Genomic DNA, 27720 nt, shown 5'->3' with positions numbered 1-27720 from the left:
TCTTCATTGTGGCACCTTAGTTGCTCATTGATTGCTTTCTCATATGTGCCTTGACCAGGGGGCTACAGCAGACCGAGTGACACCCTTGCTCAAGCCTTTGACCTTGGGTTTAAGCTGGTGAGCCTTGTTCAAACCAGATGAGCCTGTGCTCAAGCTGGCGACCTCGGTGTTTTGAACTTGGGTCCTCCATGTCCCAGTCCAGTACTCTACCCACTGTGCACCGTGTGGTCAGGCTATTTATTCTGTCTTCCTAATTTAAGACAGTGATCAGCAAACTCATTAGTCAACGAGTTTGACAGAAGAGCCACACTCAAGGGGCCAAAGAACCAGCTGCATGCGGCTCATGAGCTGCAGTTTGCCGACCAGGGATGTAAGAGACAGAGACAGTGCTGGAGAGGCCCTGGCTGGTGGCTCAGTGGATAGAGTGTCTGCCCAGCATATGGACGTCCTGGGTTCAATTTCTGGTCAGGGCACACAGGAAAAACAACCATCTGCTTCTACCCCTCCCTCTGCTTCTTCTCTTTCTCATTTTCTGTGTAGCCATTGGTTTGATTGGTTTGAGTGTGGCCCTGGGCACTGAGGAAGCTTTGTTGGAGCACATCAGCTGCAGGCGCTAAAAAAAATAGCTCTGTACTCCAGCATTGACCCCAGATGGGGTTGCCACATAGATCTCAGTTGGGGGCATGTGGGAATCTCCCTCACTATCTCCCCTCCTCTCACCTAAAAAAAAAGAGAGACAGTGATGGAGAATTGGGTTGAGTTGGAGGGTGGTATTCAGATCCTTTCAAAAACCACTTGGTATTATTGGTTTGAGTTTGATCTGGTTTTTGAGATCACATGATTCTTATTTACTTGTAATTATTTTGTATATATTACTATATTTTTCATTTATTTTAAAACTTTTTTCAGATATAAGAATTTCATGATAGCTTATTTGTATAATCTATGGGTTTTACATGCAAATTTGTAGTGTTTTGCCATATTTATACCTGATATTAATTTTCTTCCTATCTTGTATCTTTTATTCTCTCATGCTATACTAATGCTCAATGAGTTTACCTTCAGAAATCTAGACAGTGATTTTATATAGAGTTTTAGTGTACTAGCAGGGTTATGATAAAGACAGACAATGGAAGACAACTAGAAACATCAGAGAGAAAAACACAAAATTAAACTGTAGAAGACAGGAAATGTAATTATTTGTATGAATAGTATTCATGTTGTCATAATAGGTTAGCTGCTGTTAGTGATTTTTTGAAACTTGTATAATCTGTGAATAAAGTATAGAAGACTTAATTTTAGTCTTGAAAAATGTTTAAGTACAAATGACACATTGGGAGATAAAAAGGAAGAAAAGATAAGGGGAGGGGATGGATAACGAGTGCTAATATTCTCATTTTGCAAAGAGGTACTATCTGTTGTTGATGAATTGAGAGATTGAAATTAGTATTACACTCAAGATGCAAAGGGATCAATAGAAGACCTAAAATAAATGATATATCTATATTAGGAAGGTGCAATGGTGAAATGAAGTAAGACAATCATATGAGCAAAATCCTCATCTGTGTAGCAGGAAGTAAGTAGACAGCATTGAAAATTGAAAAGCAGCCTGACCAGACGGTACAATGGATTGAGCATCAGCCTAGGACACTGAGGACCCAGGTCCGAAACACCAAGGTTGCCGGCTTGAGCGTGGGGTCGCTGGCTTGAGCCCAAAGGTTGCTGGCTTGAAGACCAAGGTCCTTGGCTTGGCTGGAGCTCCATGGTCAGGCTACATATGAGAAAGCAATCGATGAACTAAGGTGCTACAACTATGAGTTGATGTTTCTTATCTCTCTCCCTTTCTGTCTTTCTCTTTCTCTTCCTCTTCCTCTTCCTCTTCCTCTTTCTCCTTCTCAAAGAAAAAAGCATAAGTTTATGTTACTGTTTATTATTTAGGTATAGATTTAAGAACCAGAAAAATCACCTAAAAGCATCAAGTGGATGTTTCTGTGGATCCCTTTACAGGTGCAGGCACAGTTGATTTTTATTTAAGCCTTTTAAATAGTTATACTTAAAACCTTATGTGCATTTATTACTTCTTTATAATAAATAAGTTTAAAAACTGAAATATGGAATAAGAGAAAAAGGAAGCCTAAGACATCCTGAGGGCTAAGAAAGAGTTTTCTGAAAAAATGTGCAGTTTGAGTTTTATATGTTAAGAATTTACACTGTTGCTTACTCTCCCTCTCGGAAGTATGCCTATTCCTTTCCCTTTCCTTCTTCCTCTTTTTTTCCCCCACAGGTATTCATATCCTAAATTCTAGGGGACCCCCATGAGACTTGGAACCAGGGGAGCAATGGGCAATAGCAGCTCGTTCTGGCCTAACCCCTGAACCTCTCCAATTCCTCCTTTTTTCTGATTTGCCAGTGAGCCAAAGCAGCCCACCTAGGCTCTCCTCCTATTGCTTCTTCTATTTTAAGCCCTTCCTTGTTTCACTGCCCCCAGCTTTAATAAATGCACTTTCAAAATTAAAAAAAGAATTTACACTGTTAAAGTCAGGTTTGGAGAAGGACAGAATGGTAGTAAGATGACAAATTGAGAGTCTGTTTCGATAGTTCAGACAGAAGATTGTGGGTGTCCGATATAGAGCAGTTCTATTTGGGATAGAGGAAGAAGGAAAGTACATGTGGAAGATACTTAAGTGGTAATCTTTTGTTTGTATAGGCTTCACCAATGCCTCTAAAACTAAAGCCTGATTACTGGAGTGAAAAATTACAGAAAGAAGCAGAAGCTTTTGCTTACTATCGCCGGACACACACTGCCAATGAGCGGCGGCGGCGTGGTGAAATGAGAGATCTCTTTGAAAAATTGAAAATCACACTGGGTTTACTTCATTCTTCCAAGGTTTCCAAAAGTCTCATTCTCACTAGGGTAAGTGTTCTATGTAAATGACAAATAAGAGCTTGACAAAGAGAATCTTCTAGGGATATTGGAAGAAAAAATATTGCCGTTTGAGGGAAATTGAAATAAGAGTTGTATTTAACATCTGAATATGGACTAATGAGGCCCAATACATCCTTTAGGGCAGGGGTCCCCAAACTTTTTACACAAGGGGCCAGTTCACTGTCCCTCAGACTGTTAGAGGGCTGGACTATAAAAAAAACTATGTACAAATCCCTATGCACACTGCACATGTCTTATTTTAAAGTAAAAAAAAACGGGAACAATACAATATTTAAAATAAAGAACAAGTAAGTTTAAATCAACAAACTGACCAGTATTTCAATGGGAACTATGCTCTCACTGACCACCAATGAAAGAGGTGCCCCTTCCGGAAGTGCGGCGGGGGCCAGATAAATGGCCTCGAGGCCGCAGTTTGGGGACCCCTGCTTTAGAGGGAAAAGTCTTAATGTTGAGTCAGAGAAGCTTTTCATTAAAAGTCAGGTTCTTAATCAGCAGAGCTATTGTCAGAAACCCTGGTAAGCTCTCTTTAGCACAGTCGCTTTACATTGGTGTTCTTCATTGCACTTAGAACAGTTTATCTCGGTGAAAAGCACAACATAAGTGGTATTTTAACATACTTAATAATTGACATTCCTTTTAAAAGAACAGCTGAAATATTCAGGTGAGTATAAGTTTTAAGTTTGCATGGAGGGAAATACAAGGCAAGCCTTCATATCCCTCTAAACAATGTTATTTCAACCAGATTTCACTTAGACTAGGAGATGATTTTAAAGTTGATTATTAAAATCTAAGTAAGCAGAGTAAAAGGATGCTTTTTGGAAATAATTATGTTCTCTAGAATTATAAGACAGAAAACCTGCAGTTTAACAAAAAAAATAATTTCTAAGACATGAATTATTTTAAATGGCATTATAAAGTTCTCTAAAATAGTAGGTTAAATTTTTCAATAGAGACAGTTGATTGACATGATACTATTATTTCTATTCTAGGCATTCAGCGAAATTCAGGGACTAACAGATCAGGCTGACAAGTTAATAGGACAGAAAAATCTCCTGACTCGAAAACGGAATATTTTGATACGGAAAGTATCATCTCTTTCAGGTGAGACATGTGAATGGTCTCTGGTAAAGAGTATAACAGCTTTAGTAAGGAGAAATTCTCAGTAGATCTTTCAGATAGTACTTAGTTTAAGGTTTGGTTCCCATAGCGAATGGCACAGTTATCTTTTGACTAGGTGGGACTTTTTTTTTGGATTATAATCACTCTTGCCTTCCATAGTTTTGGGGAATATAGTTAAATCAACTGGATTTCAGTTGACTCTATTTCTCATTATTATGTGGGGTCACATAGAGAGTGACACTTTATTCCCTGTCAACTTATAGGTAAGACAGAAGAAGTGGTCCTGAAGAAGCTAGAGTATATTTATGCAAAACAACAAGCACTAGAGGCACAAAAAAGAAAAAAGAAGATGGGATCAGATGAGTTTGATGTGTCTCCCAGAACTAGCAAACAGCAGGAAGGATCTTCTTCATCATCTGTAGATCTCGGACAGATGTTTATTAATAACAGGAAGGGGAAACCTTTGATTCTTTCCAGGAAAAGAGACCAGGCCACAGGTAGGAGGGACATTCTTTGCTTTCCTCAATGTAGACAAGCATTAGTTTAGATTAGTTTAGTTTAGTTTAGTTTAGTGGACTGAACATCTTGTGGCCATACTTTTAGTTGTAATTGAATGAATTAAATATGGGTTGTATAAAAAGTAAAACATTAACTATATTAGATTTCAGTTTCTAGCTTTCATGCTGAAGCAAATCCTAAGAAGTTACCAGTCATGGTAACATATAAGACCTACTTATGATATAGCCTATAGTCATATGTATTTCCCTCTAGTGTTTCACTGAGTATTTTTTTTAGGCTGCCATCTTTTCAGACTTTATATATGAACTTTTGATTTCCTTGTGGTTCTGCTCATCAGTTGTAAGAAGTTTGGGTCTAGCTGAGACAAATAAATTGGAGAATTTTTAAATTTAATTTTGTTGAACCAGGCTCTTTTTTTCCATCAGATTGCCTATCAGTGAATTGATATTAAGGAACAAAGTAAATTGATTTTAACTTACTGCCCTCTCCTATCTTTATTTTTGGAAGTGAGGCAAAACTTATTTTACATTATTTGTTTATAGCCTTGGAGAATAGTATATCCTCTTTAACTCTTTCAGTAGCCTAGTGTATAAACCAGGAAGTCCGGTTTTTAAGATTAAGATAGTAGTGATGGAAACTGAAATACGAGTTAGTTTTAACATCGCAGAATCAAATGATGTTATTGCTGAGAAAGGATTTGCCATTTAGTCCAGTCACCTTATTTTACAGATGGAAAAACTGAGGTCTAGAAACTTGAAATAATTTGTTAGAGGTATATATAGGAAAGCAAGCCTAAAGGTAGAATTGTGTATGTTTTCATCCAGATTCACCATCAAGGTGATCAGAAGCATTCCATTGAAAAAGTGGTTTCATAGCTCATTCCTCAACAGTAACGAAATCTGATATTTAGGTAACCATTATTCAGTGAAAAGTAGTTCAGAAAGTAATTTACTTCTTGCCCTTTAAGTCAGTGTGTGGTTTTAAAAATGTCTCCTTGACTCATAGGCTACACTTGCATTAGCTGAGGATTTTTTATCCTTAACTAATCTCTGATCTTTCTTACAGAAAATACCTCACCCTCTAACACTACACACACCTCTGCCAACATCGTGATGACTCCACAAGGACAATTGCTCACCTTAAAAGGTCCCCTATTCTCAGGACCAGTGGTAACTGTTTCTCCTGCTCTGTTAGAAGCAGATTTGAAGCCTCAAGCCAGTGTTTCTGTGGCTCAATCAGGTATGTCATAGGTGTTGTCCTATATGGATAGTGAAAAAGAGTTACCCCTAATGTATCATAGTGACGGAGAAAGCCTTTGAATGTGTTCTGTAATGATGAAGAACTCTTATATCCACATGTGCCCTTTTAGAACACATTTGGTATTGATTTTTTTTTTTTTTTTTTTTTTTTTTTTTTTGGTATTTTTCTGAAGTTGGAAACAGGGAAGCAGTCAGACAGACTCCCACATGCGCCCGACCGGGATCCACCTGGCACGCCCACCAGGGGGCAGTGCTCTGCCCATCCAGGACATCGCTCTGTTGCAACCAGAGCCACTCTAGCGCCTGAGGCAGAGGCCATGGAGCCATCCTCAGCGCCCCGGCCAACTTTGCTCCAGTGGAGCCTTGGCTGCGGGAGGGGAAGAGAGAGACAAAGAGGAAGGAGAGGGGGAGGGGTGGAGAAGCAGATGGGCGCTTCTCCTGTGTGCCCTGGCCGGGAATCGAACCTGGGACTCCTGCATGCCAGGCCAATGCTCTACCACTGAGCCAACCGGCCAGGGCCTTTTTTTTTTTTTTTCCCTGAAGCTGGAAACGGAGAGACAGACAGACTCCCGCATGCGCCCGACCGGGATCTACCCGGCCCACCCACCAGGGGCAACGCTCTGCCCACCAGGGAGTGATGCTCTGCCCCTCTGGGGCGTTGCTCTGCTGCGACCAGAGCCACTGCAGCGCCTGGGGCAGAGGCCAAGGATCCATCCCCAGCGCCCGGGCCATCTTTGCTCCAATGGAGCCTTGGCTGCGGGAGGGGAAGAGAGAGACAGAGAGGAAGGAGGGCGTGGGGGTGGAGAAGCAGATGGACGCTTCTCCTATGTGCCCTGGCCGGGAATTGAACCCGGGTGCCCCGCACTCCAGGCCGACGCTCTACCGCTGAGCCAACTGGCCAGGGCCTTTTTTTTTTTTGAGAGAGAGAGAGATACAGAGAGGGACAAATGGGAAGAGGGGAGAGAGATGAGAAGCATCAATTCTTTGTTGCGGCACCTTAATTGTTCATTGATTACTTTATTATGTGCCTTGACCAGGGGGCTCCAGCTGAGCCAGTCATCCCTTGCTCAAGCCAGTGAGTGACCTTGGGGTCATGTCTATGACCCTATGCTAAAGCTGGTGAGCCCATGCTCAAGCCAGATGAGCCAGTGCTCAGGCCGGCGACCTCAGGTTTCTAACCTCGGTCCTCAGTGTCCCAGGCCGATGCTCTATCCACTAGGCCACCACCTGGTCAGGCTTGATTGTTTTTTGTGTTTTATTTTTGTTTTTACCTGGGATTGGGTACTATTTTGTGATCTCTAGTTATTTCTAACTAAGAAAAAAATTGAAAAGATGTAAGAGAAGGAAGACGAGAAGTCATTGTTTTAGTTTTTGGTACTGTTAATATTTGTAAATTTTGTATTTTAGTCAGAGATGATGTATTCCTACATTATGGGCCTGATTCAGTTTGAGTGCCACTTGTTTTGGGGAATAAGGAGTAGAGTTGAGAAGGAAGTCTGTTCCTTTTTTTCATGATATAGATTTTAGGCACCTGAGTTTCTATTAACATACAAGAGTATCCTTACTAATACTGCTAAACCCAGTCTGGAGGTATCATTTTTTCTCTTACAGTTCTTCCTATAGTGCTCCTCTTTCCCCTCAGAGAAGTTACTTGAGTGAACAGAATGAAGATCTGTCTGCATCAGGATAAAAAATTACCTTGGGGGCCCTGGCCGGTTGGCTCAGCGGTAGAGCGTCGGCCTGGCGTGTGGGGGACCCGGGTTCGATTCCCGGCCAGGGCACATAGGAGAGGCACCCATTTGCTTCCCCCCCCCCTTCCTCTCTGTCTCTCTCTTCCCCTCCCGCAGCCAAGGCTCCATTGGAGCAGGGATGGCCCGGCCGCTGGGGATGGCTCCTTGGCCTCTGCCCCAGGCACTAGAGTGGCTCTGGTCGCGGCAGAGTGACGCCCTGGTGGGGCAGAGCATCGCCCCCTGGTGGGCGGGCCGGGTGGATCCCAGTCGGGTGCATGCGGGAGTCTGTCTGACTGTCTCTCCCCGTTTCCAGCTTCAGAAAAATACACACACACACACACACAAAAGAATTATCTTGGGGCTCTGGCTGGATAGCTCAGTTGGCTAAAGCATCATGCGAAAGCACAGGGTTGCTGGTTTGATCCCTAGTCAGGGCACATATAGGAACAGATCAGTGTTTCTGTCTCTGTCTCTCTCTCCCTTCCTCTTTCTCTAAAATCAATAAAATAGACATTTAAAAAATGGATTTGGAGAACCTTTAAGGCCTCCATCTAAAAAAAAAAATTACCTTGGGGAGCATTTCTATAAAATAATTAAATAGAACTTTTATTAATGATGGAATATCAAATACTTTTTTTAAATAGTCTTTTGATTGGAATTTATCTATTATCTTTTTAGGCTAGGTCCATAATTTGAAGGACTAGTATTTCTATCTTTTTCATAAAAGTAGACTGGAATTTTAAGTACAGTTCCCCAAATAGTCATTGGTATGAATGAGAGATGCTTACTACTGTAGATCTAAATGTAATTTTCTCCCCCCCAGAAAATGACGACTTATTTATGATGCCAAGAATTGTTAATGTGACATCACTGGCCACAGAAGGAGGTTTGGTAGATATGAGTGGCAGCAAATATTCTCATGAAGTTCCTGATGGCAAGCCATCCGACCGCCTGAAAAACACTGTCAGGAATGAAGATAACTCCTTTGAAGATTCAGGTAGAATCTCTTCTAGAGGCAACCATAGAAATGGCAGAATGGCATTGGGTCCAACACAGGTTTTTCTGGCAAATAAAGATTCTGGTTTTCCACAAATAGTTGATGTTTCCAGTATGCAAGAAGCACAAGACTTCTTACCCAAAATGATTTCTGGTGATATGAGAGGGATTCAGTATAAATGGAAAGAGAATGAATCAAGACGAGAGAGACTGAAGCCAAAGGAGTCTCCATTTCATAAATTAAAAATGAAAGATCTCAAAGACTCAAGCATAGAGATGGAACTAAGAAAGGCAGCATCAGCTATAGAGGAAGCAGCACTGGATCCCAGCGAACTGCTAACTAATGTGGAAGATGAGGATGATACTGATGAGACACTGACATCTCTGCTCAATGAGATTGCCTTTCTTAATCAGCAACTAAATGATGACTCTGTTAGCCTGGCGGAACTGCCCAGCTCTATGGATACAGAGTTCCCAAGGGATGCTCGACAGGCTTTCATCAGTAAGCTTCCTCCTGGGAACAGAGAAAATTTTCAGGTTGGCCATTTGGGAACTGGTTTGAAAGAATTGCCTGATGTACAAGGGGAGAGTGACTCTGCCAGTCCCCTCCTCTTGCACTTGGAGGATGATGATTTTTCTGAGAATGAAAAACAAATTTCAGAACCAGCTTCTGAGCCAGATGTCCTTAAGATTGTTATTGACTCTGAGATAAAAGATTCCCTTCTTTTTCACAGGAAAGTCAGTGATGTAGGGAAGAGTACTTCTGGAGTCCCTGCAGAACCTGAAAATGTTTCCTCACCCCCCGTTCTACACATGAAGGCTGGCCTAGAGAACAGCAGTACAGATACTTTGTGGAGGCCTATGCCAAAATTGGCGCCTCTAGGATTAAAAGTAGCTAATCCTTCCAGTGATGCAGATGGTCAGAGTCTCAAGGTGATGCCTTGTTTGGCACCTGTAGCTGCCAAAGTTGGGGCAGTTGGACACAAAATAAACTTAACAGGGAATGACCAGGAATGCCGGGAGAGCAAGGTGATGCCTACATTGGCACCTGTTATGGCCAAATTGGGCAACTCTGGGACCTCACCAAGTTCTGCAGGGAAATGAACTTACTTATTTTCAGGCAGAAGCCAGGCTGTGAGGAGAAACCTCCTTTCTCTGCTGGCATCTGTTTATTTGTGTCATGAACTGTCATCCTTGACTTTGATGCAGTGGATAATGGTAGGGAAAGGGGTAGGTTGCTGACCTCGGTGTAAGAAGTTACTGCTTTGAAATTCTGATCATGTTAAAATGTGTTACCTCACTTGTGGTGCTGGGTCTCCTCATCCTCTCTAAGAAGATGTGATCCGTTACTGAACATGAGGTGCCCCTCTTACCCAAGGAATTCGTAACAAGATTATGTAGATCCATAGATGTTTCCTAATTATTCCCTCCCAGAGAAGAAGCTGCTTGAGACTTTGGACTTGCGGTGGACTGAACTGTAGTTGATAGCTGTTGTTTAAGTGCGAAATTCAAGGAATGTGGTGTACTTGTGCAGAGGGATCCAGAAGAGATAGTTTTTAGTTGGTGTTTCAAGAATAGAGAGAGGGATGGGTACCATGGAATACCAAAGTGAAGTACTTTGTGTCATTCAGCAAAATTCTCTTTCATATCCCAAGTAGCTTCCATTCCCTCATCTTTTCAATCAGACTTATCAGTCCAAGCTTTCTGGTAAATTAGGAATGCTTTTAACTTTTATTACTAAGATAATTTTTTGAGATGTTAAAAAAAATACTAATTCTCCCTTACTGTCTTTGGGCATTGAGAAGAGCATTTCATAGTACCAGGGATATATATTATATATATTTTGCAGGTAGGCATAGAGGGATCCCTCCCACTTTCACAAATCATGTCACTTGAGAGACAGCTAAAATGAAAAGCATTCCCTTCCCAGACAGAGAAAGTGGCCAAAATGAAAAATTGTGAGGCTGGATATTTCCCAAATCAAACCAGCCTCCTGGTGCTTGAAGGTTTCATTCACTATTACTTGCACAGGATGTTAAGTAAAGGAAAGTCACAGTAGGCACTCTTTACCAGGGAAATACGGCAGTATTTGAATCACAAGATATATTTTTTATTATCTGCTACCATGGATTCAATGATCTGTAGAGCTTTTTCACTCATTAGCTGTCAGGGTATGAAGGACTGGCAGCCTGTAAAGATAAAGATATATTTATATTTTTGTATAGTTGTTTTCATAGATTTCTCAAAGGCTGAAGTTTTCAACCTAGAAGATGAGATTTGTATTGAGTATAGAAATGATGTTTCCTATCTAGTTTGTAAATAATCATGGTGCACTTGAGGGGTCTCTTGGAAACTCTTGGGGGCAAGAATCACTATTCTGAAAATGTATAGACGGATTTAGCTGCTGCATTTGCCTTTCTTAAATAATTATATTTTGGAATGTAACCCATGTTCTGTCTTCATTGACAGGAGTTGCTTGTGTTGTTAAACACTAACACAAGAGCTTCCAGTGCCTGGGCTGTGCCTAGGTGATGCTATTTCTTTTACATCCCCTGCCTTCTTTATCCCAATTCCCATCAGCATATCTTCAGACCTAGGTTGTGAGACCAACTTTGGAATGGTTCTAGCCAGTGAATTATTACTTCCATGGTTGGTTCCCTTTCTAGTAACAGAATGAAAAGGGTGGAAAATTTTCCTCTGCCAGTCACAGGGGGAGCAGATTCTTTGTTTTGTGCTACTTGCCTTTCTAGACCTTGCTCATCTAGCATTCAGCCTTCCCTCCTCTAAGATTATTGAAGAAGCTTGAAGTAGGTAATGAGTGCCTCTTAGCTTCTCATTATCCTTTCCACTCTATACCCAGCAAATTTCATTCATGCCTTAGCCAAGGAGTCCAGCACCTGTCTTCCCTGCTAATAATTGTCCTTGGAGAGTTGCTAGTACTTTAATCCAGGTATAGCAGTTTCCCATTCTTTCCTTGCTTGTCCTCACATTTCCTCCTGACTTCCCAAAGCCCTTGTTATGGCTTTTGAGAGTTAGCAAAGGAACAGGCAAGTGAGCGAATACTCCTCAGGAAAAGAAGGACCATTCTGCTTCTGAACACTGTTCACTTTTTTATAGACAAACAGGTAGAAATCAGTTTTTGATGGAAAGATAATTTGTCTCAGAGATGTACAAAGGTGGAAATAAGAGATGGTTCCTGGTGATCAAGGAAGGCTGCAGATGTCATTACAAACCCCCAAGATACGGTGTTTTTAAGAGCTCTTAGAACTAGGAAGTTATTGGCTATTCTGAGGAGGGCTCAGTCTTCAGAACAATCCTGCAGTTTGACAGAAATCCAGAATATCCAGAAAGTCCTAACCTTTCACCTTACCCCAGGAGAAACTGATTTATGAAAATTACATGTGTAATTGTGAAAGATGTAATTGAGCGAGAGAAGTTGAGGAATCTGAAGAATAGTGAGCTCTCATCCTAACTCTAAGAAGCATGATATGAGTAGACCAATAATTCGCCTTTTTTATACATCTGTAAATAAATGGAATGTTTTTAAGAATATAATTATGTCAGATTTAGCTTTTTCTTTTATATATTAAATATATATCTTTCCTTTTTTGCTGTTGAAAAATGACTATTTTTTTAGAAACCCAAGAACAGAAGAAGTTTGATGAGCGGAAGGCAGAATGTGTGAACTTGAAGTAAATAAATCAGTTATAATAATTAAAGCAGGACTTTGTGTTGGGAGGTTTGTGCTTAGTTGGAGTAGAGTCTTAATGCACCGAGTCATGTTTGAGACAGGTACCACTGAAGTCGTTTTATCATAAGAATTCCTTACTGTTTTCAAATTTTCTGACATACGATTTGGGGGAGGTTTTTGGTGTTTTAATCCTTGAAGTATGTTTTAAATGAAGACTTTAGGATTTTGTACAACTTGATGTCAAGTATATGTCTCAAGAAGTCATTCTACAGTGAAGAAAGGCTAGCTTCATAGTACCAATGTGTGCAAGGAAAGGGCAAGTGAGCCTCTTACCCTGGGGAATAAAAGAACATAAACATAGTCATAGCAGGTAAGGACGATAGATGATCTTAAATCAAGATATATGTTACCTAGTACCATGACTTACAAAAAAATTTAAAAAAAAATATATATATATATACATATTGAAGTCTTTCAGATTGAACTACTCTAGGTCACAGATCAAGTCCAATTATATAAATTCATACAAATAGCTTTGTTTAGTTTCATAGTAAATGCAGGTCTTTCCCCCCAAAACTGATGAAATTGCCTGACTGTAGGCCTTTCAATAACAAGCTTGAAAATGTTTTGAATACAGAAAAAAGTCAGACAAGCCATCTATTATTTGGTCAGAGTTTAGAAGTATACTTATTTCCCCTGCTAAATTATATTGGTTGAGATATTCTAGTGGAATGGTATCAGGTGAATTGAGAGGTAAATGCACTTTGAAGACGGGTCTAAAAAAATGGTAATAACCCTTATCCCTCACGCCCAGAAGATTATTTTTTAAAAAATGCACAGAGTAGGCACATTTTCAGGTACTCTTTATAGAGAATGGTTGATAAACAAGAATCAATACATTTCTTGCACAAAATTGTTGGTTTTGAAGAAAGTACTTGTAAGAGCATCAATACTTCATGTATCTACAGAAATTTTACATGAACGTTAATGGCTAGATGCAGAGAAAATTAAAAGATGAGGTTATAGACTCATTGCCATTTGGAGAAAAAAAGATCAGTCCAAAATGCATTTTTGAAATAAGAAATTTGATATATATAACTTTTGAATTGAGGTAGTACATTAAATTTGAACTTCTCTACAAAGATATGTGTTGAGTAACAGTGATGAAGGTGTGTGTGGAATGTGAGATGGCTAAACCATGGGATGAGTTGGGAATTTTGAGACAAGTCTAAGCTCTACTGAATTTCTATTGTAAACTCTGCTGTCAGAAGAGATTTTGTTAAATAGGAATACAGTCTTGGAAGCATTGTTTTGAGATCCACCCTGTTTCCAACTGCAAGCATTGGTCTCAGCTGTCCTATAGTGCCTTGCATGTAAAGGTGCTCAATAAATATTTGAATTGATGAGCAAATGTTTAGCCTGTCAGTTTTCCAGGATCTTATAATTGCACCTATTGGCATGTTCAGTCTAGGGTGAATTTATTTGTACTTTTTAAAAATAATTAAATTTTTTTTAATTTTAGAGAAAAGGGAGAGAGAAACATTGATTTGTTTCACTTATTTATGCACTCATTGGTGTGCCCTCACTGGGATTGAACCTACCATCTTAGTGAGCTACCTGGCCAGGGCTATTTATGAATTTTTAGAGAGAGAGATATCAGTTTGTTGCTCCACTCATTCATGCATTCATTGGTTGGTTCTTTTTTTTTTTTTTTTTACAGAGGCAGAGATAGACAGGGACAGACAGACAGGAACGGAGAGAGATGAGAAGCATCAATCATCAGTTTCTCATTGTGCGCGTTGCGACTTCTTAGTTGTTCATTGATTGCTTTCTCACATGTGCCTTGACCGTGGGCCTTCAGCAGACCGAGTAACCCCCTGCTGGAGCCAGCGACCTTGGGTCCAAGCTGGTGAGCTCTTTGCTCAAGCCAGATGAGCCCGCGCTCAAGCTGGCGACCTCGGGGTCTCGAACCTGGGTCCTTACGCATCCCAGTCCGACGCTCTATCCACTGCGCCACCACCTGGTCAGGCTCATTGGTTGGTTCTTGTATGCACCCTGTGGGGGATTGAACACACAACTTTGGCATGTGGGAACAATATTCTAACCAACTTGTGAGCTACCTGGCCAGGCCAGGGCAAATCAGACAAGTGTATACATCTTTTCCTAGATATCTCTTTTAGAGTGACAACCATGTATACTGTGTAGTACATACACAAGCAGAATAAAAAGCGAAAGAATATGAATGATCAATTGCATTTTGGAGGGTGGAGTGGTGAATATATAATTTGGAGAAAAGGGAATAAGGCTTCTATTGACACTGGACCCAGGACTGTTATTTTTTGAGGAATAATTAATAAAGGTTGGGGACAGCCTAGCACAGGGGTCAGGAACCTTTTTGACTGAGAGAGCCATGAACGCCACATATTTTAAAATGTAATTCTGTGAGAGCCATACAACGACCATGTACCTTACGCATTATCCAATAAAAATTTGGTGTTGTCCCGGAGGACAGTTATGATTGGCCCCAGTCACTCGCAACCATGAACATGAGCGGTAGGAAATGAATGGCTTGTAATACATGAGAATGTTTTATATTTTTAACATTATTATTTTCTTATTAAAGATTTGTCTGTGAGCCAGATGCAGCCATCAAAAGAGCCACATCTGGCTCGCAAGCCATAGGTTCCTGACCCCTGACCTAGATCATCTTAGGCATTGAAAATTGGAACTTGAATTTGCCTCTGCAACTTAAGCTTCAGATGAGAATAATTTGGGGGCCATTTTCTCTAAGGCGATAAACCAATATAGGACAGAAAATGACCGAAGACACTCTAGAAACCCATTTTACCTGGCCATGAGTGAGGAAATCATTATTGGACCCAAAAGTGTCAGGAGAGAATTAGGAACAACTCTTGAGGATGGAAGTGGCAGTTGCTGGGAATGCAGCACATGGACACCAGGTGGCACCATTTATTAGTGTTATATTGTTTTCAACCACCATAGAGATAAAATGATAGACGAGGAATTAAAAGGAACCAATCTCCCATTTCATATTGTGGTTAACAACTTTGCCTCCTTCCAGATTTGGAGTATAAATGTGAAAATTCCGTTTTATAATTTCATTACATCTGCAGTGCATGGTTGAAGGGAAAGGGAAGCCTCATGCCTCTGGTAGCTATTGCTAGTTGGTCTAGGAGGCCATTTCTTGAGCTGTGAGTTTTACAGATCTTGTTTTTTAATACTTGGTTAGAATACATACAAGCACATACCTAGCAGCCTTGTTTTAATAATGTAGAATACATGTGCTTGACCAGGCAGTGGCGCAGTGGATAGAATGTGGACCTGGGATGCTGAGAACCCAGGTTTCAAACTGCAAGGTTGCCACCTTGAGCTGGCACGTAAGAGAAAGTCAATGAACAACTAAAATGCTGCAACTATGAGTTGATGCTTTTCATCTCTCCCTTGTTTGTCCCTGTCAGTGCCCCACTCCCATTAAAAAGACACACGAGGACATTCCTGTTTTGCCATTTGGTTGTACAAGACGCACCCACAGCAGTGGGTTTAGGGGTTCTCCCCCCCCCTTGTTAACATATCCACCAGGTGTTTCAAGGATCTAGATAGGTTAAGACACATACATGGTACTATTTCTCTGGCTTAGGATAACCTCTTTATAAGTCACTTTCTTGAAGTACCAAGGAGGCACAAATAAACTTTTATGCTGAGACACTTGTGAAATACTGTAAAGGTATTTCTGTGTACCCCCCCCCCCTACACACACACACAAGCCCCTTGTGTTAAAGCTAAAACAATACTACTAAAACTGGTGTAAGCAAGCTTGACAGTGACCTCGCCAAAGGAGTAGTACTAGGGAAAAGGTCTCATGAGTGAATTTTGATGGGAACAAGAAAAAGATCTGGATCAATGAAGCCCTTGTTATCTCAGCGTGAGAGTGCGGTGGGACGTCGTGGGAGGTTAAACAAAAGATGAAACAAGTACATTTCATAAATACATTTGTCTCTTCTCTCCCCCCCCCCCCCACACGCCTAAAGCTCTCACCCCTGTTTTCCAGCTAATTGCCTAATAGTAACACTTCCTAGCAATCTAAAGAGTTATACTCCGGAGAGTCCTTCCACGTATGTCAACGCGCTGGGCAGGCTGTGAGCAGCTATTCTAACCGCTTTGGGTTTCAGCGCTGGTGTTCAATGTGGAGCAGAACTTTATGGCTGTGTCTCAATCTTGTAATTTTGAGCTAGGAGTTAGTTTCAGCTCTGGTCCCTCGGGCCTATCAAATGCCAACCCTGGCTTCCTGGAGGCGTAGTTGCCGTCTTGCTGGGTCTCTGAGGAGTGCGCTTCTATGAGGGATCAGACCTCATGATACCATAAAAGGCTTGGTTCTTTCAATTCTGAAGTCATATTCTGTTGACCTTCTTCTAGAAGCGATATCCGCAACCAGGCTGTGCGGAATCGGTGGTTCTGAGGTCCGAGGTCCTCTGCTTCCTAGGCTTTCCCTTTGGCTCCGCCCCCACAAGTCTCATTCGTTCACTTTCGGAACGCCCTCCTGGATACAGACCGCACCCTCTCGCTTCTGCTCCGCCTGCCCAGCTCGTAGCTTGGCGATACTTCGCGTTTTGAGCCACTTGTGCCACCATAGCTGCTCTTGCTGCCGCGGCAGCGGAGCTGAAATCGCCGAGCGCGATGCTTGAGGGCGTTATGAACGTTGCAGTCCCCGGGCCACGGGGCTGGTGAGGTTGGGTCCGAGCGGGGGCGCTGGCGAGTAGCAGGGGCTTCTAAGGGAGGTGAAAGATAAAGGTCCAGGGCCTCGTGAACGGCCTAGAGCGAGCTCCCGAGGGTCGGGGTTGCGGTGGGAGGCTCCTGTGGCAGAACGGGCTGCCGGGCCACAGCGAGCCCCGCTGTGCCGAGTGTCCCCGCGCCGCCAGCGCAGGTAGCTGCTCAGGCCCCATAAGGGAGTCCTCGGTGGCCTCTGCGGCGTCCTCCTTTGGACCCTGCATTTGCAATGGGAACTGTTGGGAATTAACGGGGACTAGACCAGCTACTAGCTACTAGTCGTACTAGGGCCTGTCCATCCCTCCAGTTTAAACGCCTCTGGCAGGCATGGGCCTGTCCTGATGCTGTAAGGGGCCAGCAGGACTTGAAGCCAGAGGTGAGGAGAGGGGAAAGGGCTATATCTAGAGATAAGAGCGGCAGACTGAAAGGTGGCAGATTAGGTATGGTCGCTTTTGCTATCTCAGGCCTGTGAGAGGGCATACTGGGAGACCCTGTGGAGTGGAAAGGCAGTGCTACTGTTGAGACAGATACCAAGATTGGGCCAGGAACTGTCCCGGAGCACCTCATCCTGATGGCTGTGGAAGGGTCAACCATTACCAGCAGGCTCAAGAACCTGCTGCGATCCCCTTCCATCAAATTACGGAGGAGTAAGGCAGGAAACCGGCGAGAGGACCTCAGTTCCAAGGTGAGTCCTAGCAACTCTCCCCTCCTCTGCTCTGTTTCTCTTTCACCTACTCTTTCTTGGTAAAGGGGAGACCTAGAAGCTCCTGTTGGCTCTGAAAGATCAAATGTGTCCATCTCTACCCCTCAGGAAAGCAGTGATTTAGTTTTAGGTTAAAGGAAAAAGAGCAGCAGGGCTGGGTGGCATGCTGAGATTCATTCATGGAAAGATAATTAGGAAGAAGGCAACCTGGATTCAGTTCAGTACAAACTAAGTCTGTGCTTGGGGAAGCCAGTTGATGTGCTATGACTCGGTTTCCCTTCTTGGATCACATTCTGTGAAGGGTTAAGTTGTGACTAATGTAGCTGCAAGTGTTAGTGTCACAGCTGGGTTATGTAAGACTGTAGTAGCGTAAAGAAATGTGCTAGAACAGCTAGTCTGAGGAATTAGCTTGGCAGATACTCTTGCCTCGGGTCAAAACATTTATTTGTCTCTTCAAGAGATCTAAATTAATTTAACTGGAACTTCTTGGCTTCTTAGGAATGATAACATCAAAACAGTTCTGGTTTGCCCTTGAACATTGCTTATTTCATTCACTAAATGCCAAGAGCCACATCCCACCCTGCTGCACAGGTTCCTCAGAGACCAAGTCCCTTTTCATCCCTTCAGTTGTCTGGGTATTGGTGTTTATGTTTTCTTCTTTAGCTTTGCTGAGCCCCACAACTTTAGGAATACAAAAGTCGACTAAATTTACTTAATTCCTGAGGGAATTTAGCTAGGGCTTTTTCCCACAGGGTCATACTAGACTTTTGTATTTTATTAGCAGCCTGTAAACACAGTAGTAGCCTTGTGTGGTACAAGGTTGTTATAGGGAGAGGCATTTGAGACAGCAGAGTTTTATTGCCCTGCATGTATCTTTTTAGAGATGAGTAAAGTCATTGAGGAATGATTTAGATAGAGTATTAATGAAGAACATGGCAGGATTCTGGGAGGACTTAGTTCAGATCCCTATCCCTTAAGCAGAACTTTACTTGAATTTGGTCAGAAGGTGAATGGCCTTTCTATATATTTCTCAGAGGTCATATTAAATCAAAATTGGCCACAAGGTTTCCTGGCAGTGTAGATAGTGACTTTTCCAAGTCCTCTTATTAATTAATCATTGTTCATTTTCTCTAGATGCAGTAGAATGAGGATGAAACTTCTAAACTTTCTTAGATTTGACACTATTCAGTCATTTTTTTGTGTTGGATCATTTGTTGCTGCAAACACTCATATTCTTGACTAATAATTTGGCAATGACCAGCACTATTAGAGCAGTCTTCTCATATCTTTATCCTCTTTTTCTCACCAAGAATGGTATATAAGTAGTATAAATGTATGATGGGAATGTAGTCGTCAGTGTTAATACATATTGTAATTTTGGTCGGGATCCAGAGATATGGTCACCATTCTTTTGTTTGTTTTTGTTTTTGTATTTTTCTGAAGCTAGAAACGGGGAGAGACAGACAGACTCCCGCACGCACCCGACCGGGATCCACCCAGCATGCCCACCAGGGGGGCGACGCTCTGCCCACCAGGGGGCGATGCTCTGCCCCTCCGGGGCGTCGCTCTGCCGCGACCAGAGCCACTCCAGTGCCTGGGGCAGAGGCCAAGGAGCCATCCCCAGCGCCCGGGCCATCTTTGCTCCAGTGGAGCGCCTGGCTGCGGGAGGGGTAGAGAGAGACAGAGAGGAAGGAGAGGGGGAGGGGTGGAGAAGCAGATGGGCACTTCTCCTGTGTGCCCTGGCCGGGAATCGAACCCGGGACTTCTGCACGCCAGGCCGACGCTCTACCACTGAGCCAACCGGCCAGGGCCATGGTCACCATTCTTTAAAACTTCCCATGTCATTCATCATTCATGCATTAAACATGTTTGTTGTATGCCTATTATGTGTGGAATCAGGGATGAATAAAACATTATCTTTGCCATTCAAAGAACTTGTGGCTCGTCAGACTTGTAGAAGGATAATTACAACATGGTGTGTTAAGTGGTATAAATATGCAAAAGGTTAATGACAGCACAGGGGAAGGAACCTAAATCAGTTTAGGGGAATTAGGAAAGACTTCACAGAGGAAGGGGTGCTTGAACTGTGAGTCCTGAGGCAAGAGAAGAGAAGAAGCTCTCCAGGAAAACAGCGAAAAAGATTATCCCTTGCATCACCATTAAATACCCAGTTTCAAATAGGAATTCAGTGCTTTAGATCATTTATTTATTTATTTATTTGAGAGGAGGGGAGATAATGAGGCAGAATCCTGCATGTGCCCTGACAGGGATCCACCAGGCAACCCTGTCTGGGGCAGATGCTCGAGTCCAGAGCTATTTTTAGTGCTTGAGGTTGATGTGCTTTGACCAGCTGAGCTATCCTCAGTGCCTGGGGCCATGCTCTAACCCAGCGGTTCTCAACCTGTGGGTCACGACCCCGGTGGGGGTCGAACAACCAAAACACAGGGGTCTCCTAAAGCCATCGGAAATACATATTTTATTTAAAAATGTATAATAATTATGTATTTTCCGATGGCTTTAGGGGACCCCTGTGTTTTGGTCGTTCGACCCCCACCGGGGTCGCAACCCACAGGTTGAGAACGGCTGCTCTAACCAGTTGAGCTGCAGGAGGGGAAGAAGGAGAGAAGAGGGAGAGGAAGAGGAGGAGAAACATATGGTCGCTTCTCCTGTGTGCCCTGAGACTTAAACTCAGAACATCTATACACTGGGCTGTCACTCTATCTGCTGAGCCATCGGCCAGGGCAGCTTCAGACTCATTTTTTATTCTTTCCTTTTTTTAAGTGAGAGGGAGAGGGACAGTCAGGAAGGAGGAGAGATGAGGATCATAAACTCATAGTTGCAGCACCTTAGTTCATTGATTGCTTTCTCATATGTGCCTTGACAGGAGGGCTCCAGCCAAGCCAGTAACCCTTTGCTCAAGCCAGCAACCGTGGGCTCAAGACAGCGACCATGGGGTGATGTCTATAATCGCACACACAAGCCATTGAGTGACTCTGTGCTCAAGCTGGAAGAGCCTGTGCTCAAGCCAGCGACTTTGGAGTTTTGAACCTAGGTCCTCATCATTCCAGGCCGACCCTCTCTCAACTGTACCGGCACCTTGTCAGGCATAGATGGCTTTGTTGGTTCTAGAGCTGTGAATGAAGAAAATACTTAGCTGAAGTTGAAAGACCATTCAGTGGTCTGACAGAGCAAGAGTATTGGTGCATATCTTTAGCACTGAAAAGTAGTAGTCTTTGTGTGCCTAGGATCCTACAGGTACATGGCTCCCAACATTCCCTTGTTGAAAACTGTCTAACATAATTCTTAAAGCCTGCCTTGTGGTAACCCACATAGGACTTGCTGTGTAAAACATAAAGCTTTGTCAGCTGTTCTAATATGTGATGGCAGTGGGTAATCATGGTTACAGAGAGCTTGTGATTCATGGACAGCAAACTCTGAAATAAAATTTGAAGGCCAAAGACATATGCCCTTTGAGGGTCAAGGGACAAAGAAGGAAGTGACAGAGGGCCTTTCATGCAACTCTTACCTCAGATGGCCTGCTGCTTTGAATCATATTGTTCCTTCTTTCTAAAGTAGCCTTTTCACTAACGTCTTCACTTATTTTTGGACTCAAATCTGCATTTTCTGGAACCACAGGGCCTTCTCCGACTAGCCCCACTACCTTGGAACCAATTGTTATTTTATGTATGTCTTCATTTCCAAAGGTCAGGAGTCACATTCTTTATTTTCTTTATATTGCACTGTTTAGTACAGTGTAAGGTATACAGTAAATACTAAGTGACTAGTAAATTAATGAGAACAATTTAAAGATGTGAACTAGAGTAGGAATCAGTTTGGAATTCTGGAAGAACAGGAAATGATCAGGAGGAGTCTGTGACCTCTTTAGAAGACAAATCAAAATTAAGAATAATAGCCTGACCTGTGGTGGTGCAGTAGGTAAAGCGTTGACCTGGAAAGCTGAGGTCGCCAATTCGAAACCCTGGGCTTGCAAGGCACATATGGGAGTTGATGCTTCCTGCTCCTCCCCCTTCTCTCTCCTCTCTCTCTAAAAATGAATAAATAAAATATAAAAAATAATTTAAAAAAATTAAGAATAATAAAATGTTAGGAGACTTGACTTGGGGTGGTGAACACACAATACAATATATAGATGACATATTACAGAATTGTACACCTGAAACCTGTATAATTAATGTCACCCCAATAAATTCAATTTAAAAAGAATAGTATAATATTGAAAAAGAAGTAGTGGCCCTGACCAGCTAGCTCAGTGGTAGAGCGTTGGCCTAGCGTGTGGAAGTCCTGGGTTCGATTCCCAGCCTTCCTCTCTGTCTCTCTCTTCCCCTCCGCAGCCAAGGCTCTATTGGAGCAAAGTTGGCCTGGGTGCTGAGGATGGTTCCATGGCCTCTGCCTCAGGTTCTAGAATGACTCCAGTTGCAATGGGGCAATGCCCTAGATGGGCACAGCATCGCCCCCTTGTGGGCTTGCCAGGTGGATCTGGGTTGGGCACATGTGGGAGTCTTGTCTCTTTGCCTCCCCACTTCTCACTTCAGAAAAAGAAGAAGGAAAAAAAAAGGTAGTGAGGCAGCCTGGTTAGGAGTGAAGGACATGAGAAGGACAGGGAAGTACATATATGCAGAAAGTAGTACTCATTAAAGGCTTTTTTTTTTTTTTTTTTTGTATTTTTCTGATGTTGGAAACGGGGAGGCAGTCAGACAGACTCCTGCATGCGCCCAACCGGGATCCACCCAGCACGCCCACCAGGGGGCGATGCTCTGCCCACCTGGGGCGTTGCTCTGTTGCAACCAGAGCCATTCTAGCACCTGAGGCAGAGGCCATGGAGCCATCCTCAGCACCCGGGCCAACTTTGCTCCAATGGAGCCTTGGCTGCGGGAGGGGAAGTGAGAGACAGAGAGGAAGGAGAGGGGGAGGGGTGGAGAAGCAGATGGATGCTTTTCCTGTGTGCCCTGGCCGGGAATCGAACCCAGGACTCCTGCACGCCAGGCCGACGCTCTACCACTGAGCCAACCGGCCAGGGCATTAAAGGCTTTTTAATTAAGGAGAGATCTAGTTAAGAATATGGTTAATTGCGGAAGTCCCGGGTTCGATTCCCGGCCAGGGCACACAGGAGAGGCGCCCATCTGCTTCTCCACCCCTCCCCCTCTCCTTCCTCTCTGTCTCTCTCTTCCCCTCCCGCAGCCAAGGCTCCATTGGAGCAAAAGATAGCCTGGACGCTGGGGATGGCTCCTTGGCCTCTGCCCCAGGCGCTCGAGTGGCTCTGGTCGCGACAGAGCAACGCCCCTGATGGGCAGAGAACATAGCCCCCTGGTGGGCGTGCTGGGTGGATTCCGGTCGGGCGCATGCGGGGAGTCTGTCTGACTGCCTCCCCGTTTCCAGCTTCAGAAAAATACAAAAAAAAAAAAAAAAAAAAAGAATATGGTTAATGCCTGACCTGTGGTGGCGCAGTGGATAAAGCATCGACCTGAAAATGCTGAGGTCGCCGGTTGGAAACCCTGGGCTTGCCTGGTCAAGGCACATATGGGAGTTGATGCTTCCAGCTCCTCCCCATCTTCTCTCTCTGTCTCTCCTCTCTCTGTCTCTCTCTCCCTCTTTATCTCTCCTCTCTAAAATGAATAAATAAAATTTTAAAAAATGTAGAAAAAAAAGAATACGGTTAATATATGGTTAAAAGCTGGAGAGTTGGTAGAGATGGGAATTTAAATTATTAGAGAGTTGATGAGAGCTGAGATTTTTAAAAACATTCTCTAAGGTAGGGAAGCCTCTGCAGTATAATAGTACTGGAAATAATTTGCAGTTTTATGCCATATCTGCTGAGTCTCTAGAATAACTTACAGTTATCAGTTGTAAATACCCTTCAACTCTGAAATCCTGTACACTTAATTGTCAGGTCTATCTCTCATCTCAGTTGAGGCTATGTTATCCTTAGGCAAATGTGTGCTCTTGGTAGCTAACCCTCCCCCTATTAAAGTTTCTGAAAGATTTTTATGTGAAGGGAGTGGGGTTGTTCTTCTCTTTTAACAAAGGACAGAAATGGACTGAAGCTGAACAAACAAGATTTAAGTTAGGGACACAAAAGCATCACCTGTGCTGGAGTGCTGTTAATTTTGAAAAAGTAAGTGAAGGAGGTTTTCAGATCTTCTTTCTTAATACCCATTAATCCAGTCTGGGTTATATATTATCCCTTTTCGAAACAATGGACAAGGCGACTTGCAGCTTGCTTCTAGTTCTCAGTTTTATGAAGAAAAGTCTAATTAATTCTCATATTCTCCCCAATTTCCTTTCTCTCATTTTTTTCCCCAAAAATTTCTCCTGAATGTATGGTGGTACTTTGAGCCTTTTAACATGTGGCTCTAGGAAGTTTGTATAGATGAGCTTCGTGGAGGAGAAAAAAACTGGCAATAAATCTAACTTCAATTTTTGCTCAGTGTTTTTGTGTCCAAGTATTAGTATTGAAACTCTTTTTTTTTTTAATTGCTTTTCAGAAAGAAAGGAAGAGAGAGAGACAGAGAAAAACAACAGACTTGTTCGGCTTATTCATGCTGTCATTCTTTGATTCTTTTCTTTGATTCTTATATGTGCCCTGACCGGGGATCAAACCCATAATCTTGGCATGTCAGGACACATTTTAACCAACTGAGTTATGCAGTGAGGGCCAATATTGAAACTCTTTAATCTATCTATTTGTTACTGGGGAGACATTTATTTTTAAAACATTTATGGATCATTGGCTCTAGCTCAATGGCTTTTACTTGGGGAAAGGGTCAGGAGGGCAGTGGGACATCAGAATACCTGTGCAACATTTAAAAATACACATTCCTGGGGCATTTGGTAGTTGTATATATCCTTTTTTTTTTTTTTTTTTTAGTGAGAGAGAGAGAGAGGACAGACAGATGGGAAGGGAGAGAGATGAGAAGCATTAACTCATAATTGTGGCACCTTAGTTGTTTATTGATTGCTTTCTCACTTGTGCTTTGATCATGGTGGGCTCCAGACAAGCCAGTAACACGTTGCTCAAGCCAGCGACCATGGGGTCATGTCGATGATCCTATGCTCAAGCTGGTGACCCTGTGCTCAAGTTGATGGGTCTATGCTCAAGCCAGATGAGCCCATGCTCAAGCTGGCAATTTCGGGATTTCAAACCTGGGTTCTCAGCATCCCAGGTCGATGCTCCTGTGCTACCACCTGCTCTCGTGGTAGTTGTATGTGTCTTAAGTTATAAGGTCTACCGGAAAGTTCTTTCCATTTTTGGAATAAAACAAAATACAAATTTTTCTTACCGTCAATAAACTTTATTAAATAATATAATTGCCATAATTATTAATGATTTCTTGCCTGTGTGAGGGCAATTGTATATCCCATTTTTGAAAAATGTTTTATCTTTTGATGCAAAAAATTGAACAAGTGCTTGTTTGATATCTTCTTCATTTTTGAATTTTTTGCCCTTCAAAAAATTTTGTAAGGACAAAAGCAAGTGATAGTCGGAGGGTGCTAAGTCCGGGGAATATGGTGGATGCGACAGACATGCTTCTGTAGCATTTTTTCCTTGTTGAAATTCGTAAAAATTACAGTGGCATAAATGAACTTTATCAGTAGCCATGGGTACACTATCGCTTCACACATAAGACTAACGTGAATCAACTTTGTTTTAGTTAATTTGCTATGTCAGTATGTATACATTAAGTGATAAAAATAGAGAGGCACACATGTGCCAAATAAACATGTGCTTACGTGTCAAAACTTGTTGTGATAGTGCTAGTACCCTGATATCTGTTGGCTTTATACCCAAGCCCACATTGAGGCTTCTTGAGACTATGTAAAGCTAGCCCAGTAACTGTTCTCTTCTCCTTGAGTAGTTAAAAAAAATTTTTTTTTGCTTGACCAGTGGTAGTACAGTGGATTGAGAGTCGACCTGGGGTACTGAGGTCCTACGTTTGAAACTCTGAGGTTACTGGCTTGAGCATGGGATGTGGCTTGATCCCATCAACATGATCCCATGGTCACTAGCTTGAGCCCAAGGTCGCTGGCTTGAGCAAGCGGTAACTGGCTTGGCTGGAGCCCCCCGGTCAAGGCACATATGAGAAAACAATCAATGAACAACTAAAGTGCCACAACTACAAGTTGCTGCTTCTCATTTTTCTCCGTTTGTCTGTCTCTCAAAAAAATTTTTTTTTAATTTTTAAATTGCCGTTTACATATAATATCATACATATTTTAGTTTCAGGTGATTAGATGTTTATATCACTTATGAAATGATTATCTTGATAAAATGTAGTACCCATCTGACATCATAGTTATTACCATATTATTGGTTACATTCCCTGTGCTGTACCCTACATCCTCATGACTTTTTATAACTAGCAATTTGTAATTTGTACATCTTAGTCCTTCCCCTTTTTCATCTGTTTCCCTAAACTTCTCCCGTCTGGCAGCCATCAGTTCTCTTTATCTATGAGTTTGTTCTGGGGGTTTTTTTTGTTTTGTTTTGTTTTTCATTTATTTTGTTTTTTAGATTACACATATAAGAGAAATCATTGTATTTGTCTTTCTCTATCTTATTTCAATTAGCACAATATCCTTTAGGTCCATCCATGCTGTTACAGATGGGAGGTTTTATTTTTTTTTTTTATGGCTGAGTAATATTCTATTCTATGTATATATGTCATCTTCTTTATCCAGTCATCTCTTAATAGACACTTAGGTTGCTTCCCAAGCTTGGCTATTGTAAATAATGCTGCAGTGAATACAAGGCTGCATATATCTCCCTTTGCTGTCTAAAATATCCCATCCTCTTTAGGCTCTGAGTTGTCTTGCAAAGCTTTCCCTCATCTATTTGCCCTTACTCATTTTCAGAATCAAATAGCACTGCTGCTTTCCAAGTTTCTTTTTCCTTCTTTCACCTTGTAGTTTAAGGAAAGTTTCCCCTGTTGAATCCGTTTGAGTGACTGTCTTATTTCTTCCTAGTATTTTGAATGCCTTAGGGGCCATTGGTATTTCTCTAATTTCCTTTCTCTCCTCCATTTATCACTTGTGTGTTTTCATTTCTTGGCTGATGAAACAACTGGTAGAAGAGAGCTTGACCACTGTAATTCTCCGTCAATCCCGAGTCTAAAGTTGGGGCTTGTGGCTTTTATCACTTGGCCTTTTGTTTGGAAAACAGTTTAGGGCTTGAAATTTAGGACTATGTTTATTCAAACTAAGCTTCTCTGAGAACACAGTCTGTCCTACTGTAGTTCCCAGAGTATCTGTTGGTTTTACTTTATGTCCAGACTGCAGTGTTGGTAAAGAAAAAAACTACAGTGTTTTCAGTAGTATTTGTTGTATCATATTATACATCACATTCCCTCTTGTCTGGATTCAATTTTAGTTAATTTGTTTTTATTAATATTTATTTTATTGATTTTAGAGAGAGGAAGTGAAAGAGCAGAAACAGGAACATCCATCTGTTCCTGTATGTGCCCTGACCAGGGATTGAACTGGCAACCTCTGTGCTTTCAGACAAGGCTCTAATCAACCAAGCTATCCACTCAGGGCTGGGCTCCATTGTTTAATGCAGAACAAGGCCAGATGTTCTGCCAGCTTCCTTTTGCAGCAATTCTCAGTAGAGATATGTAATGAGAGCTGTCCACCTGCTTGGAAGTTTACTGAATTAAATCCACATCGTGGGTTTTAACTTCTGTTACTTCTTAAAATTAAAAAGAGAGAGAGAGATTGGGAGGAGGGCAAGAAATAAAGAATGACGGACAGACTGGGCAGTGTAGATCTTTAGGGTTGGTATTTTAGAGAGTTCAGATTTTCCAATTCTTGGTTTCCTTCCTCCCAACAATTGTACTAACAAGTCTGCAGTGCTTCTTAAATGGCCACGGCCTTTTCCTCTTGTTTTGAAGGATGCTTAATAAAAGAATGAGTTCACAGTATGGATAATTCCTCTTAGACTTTTAGGAGTAAATGCC

General features: G+C 42.2%; 2 protein-coding genes across 16 annotated transcripts in view; both read left to right on the top strand.

The window, feature by feature from the left end:
- The window catches only part of MGA (MAX dimerization protein MGA), a 196763-nt gene extending 183099 nt beyond the window's left edge, over positions 1-13664 (top strand). For 11 of the 12 annotated variants that reach the window (XM_066276990.1, XM_066276986.1, XM_066276985.1 and 8 more), the window contains 5 exons: positions 2708-2914; positions 3937-4048; positions 4330-4563; positions 5651-5824; positions 8398-13664. In XM_066276990.1, the coding sequence (XP_066133087.1) occupies positions 2708-2914; positions 3937-4048; positions 4330-4563; positions 5651-5824; positions 8398-9674 (2004 nt within the window). In that variant the 3' untranslated portion in view covers positions 9675-13664. The remainder of the gene's footprint in view (positions 1-2707; positions 2915-3936; positions 4049-4329; positions 4564-5650; positions 5825-8397) is intronic. The other variant, XM_066276984.1, reaches the window with a different exon arrangement.
- Positions 13665-16910: 3246 nt separating this feature from the next.
- The window catches only part of MAPKBP1 (mitogen-activated protein kinase binding protein 1), a 72516-nt gene continuing 61706 nt past the window's right edge, over positions 16911-27720 (top strand). For all 4 annotated transcript variants that reach the window (XM_066277020.1, XM_066277021.1, XM_066277022.1 and 1 more), the window contains exons 1-2: positions 16911-17003; positions 17511-17731. In XM_066277020.1, coding sequence (XP_066133117.1) covers positions 17618-17731 — 114 coding nt within the window. In that variant the 5' untranslated portion in view covers positions 16911-17003; positions 17511-17617. The remainder of the gene's footprint in view (positions 17004-17510; positions 17732-27720) is intronic.

Source organism: Saccopteryx bilineata, chromosome 4 (assembly GCF_036850765.1).
Source record: "Saccopteryx bilineata isolate mSacBil1 chromosome 4, mSacBil1_pri_phased_curated, whole genome shotgun sequence".
In the NCBI taxonomy this organism is placed as follows: domain Eukaryota; kingdom Metazoa; phylum Chordata; class Mammalia; order Chiroptera; family Emballonuridae; genus Saccopteryx; species Saccopteryx bilineata.
Note: the sequence above shows the minus strand (reverse complement) of the source record. Positions and strands in the feature narration are given on the sequence as shown.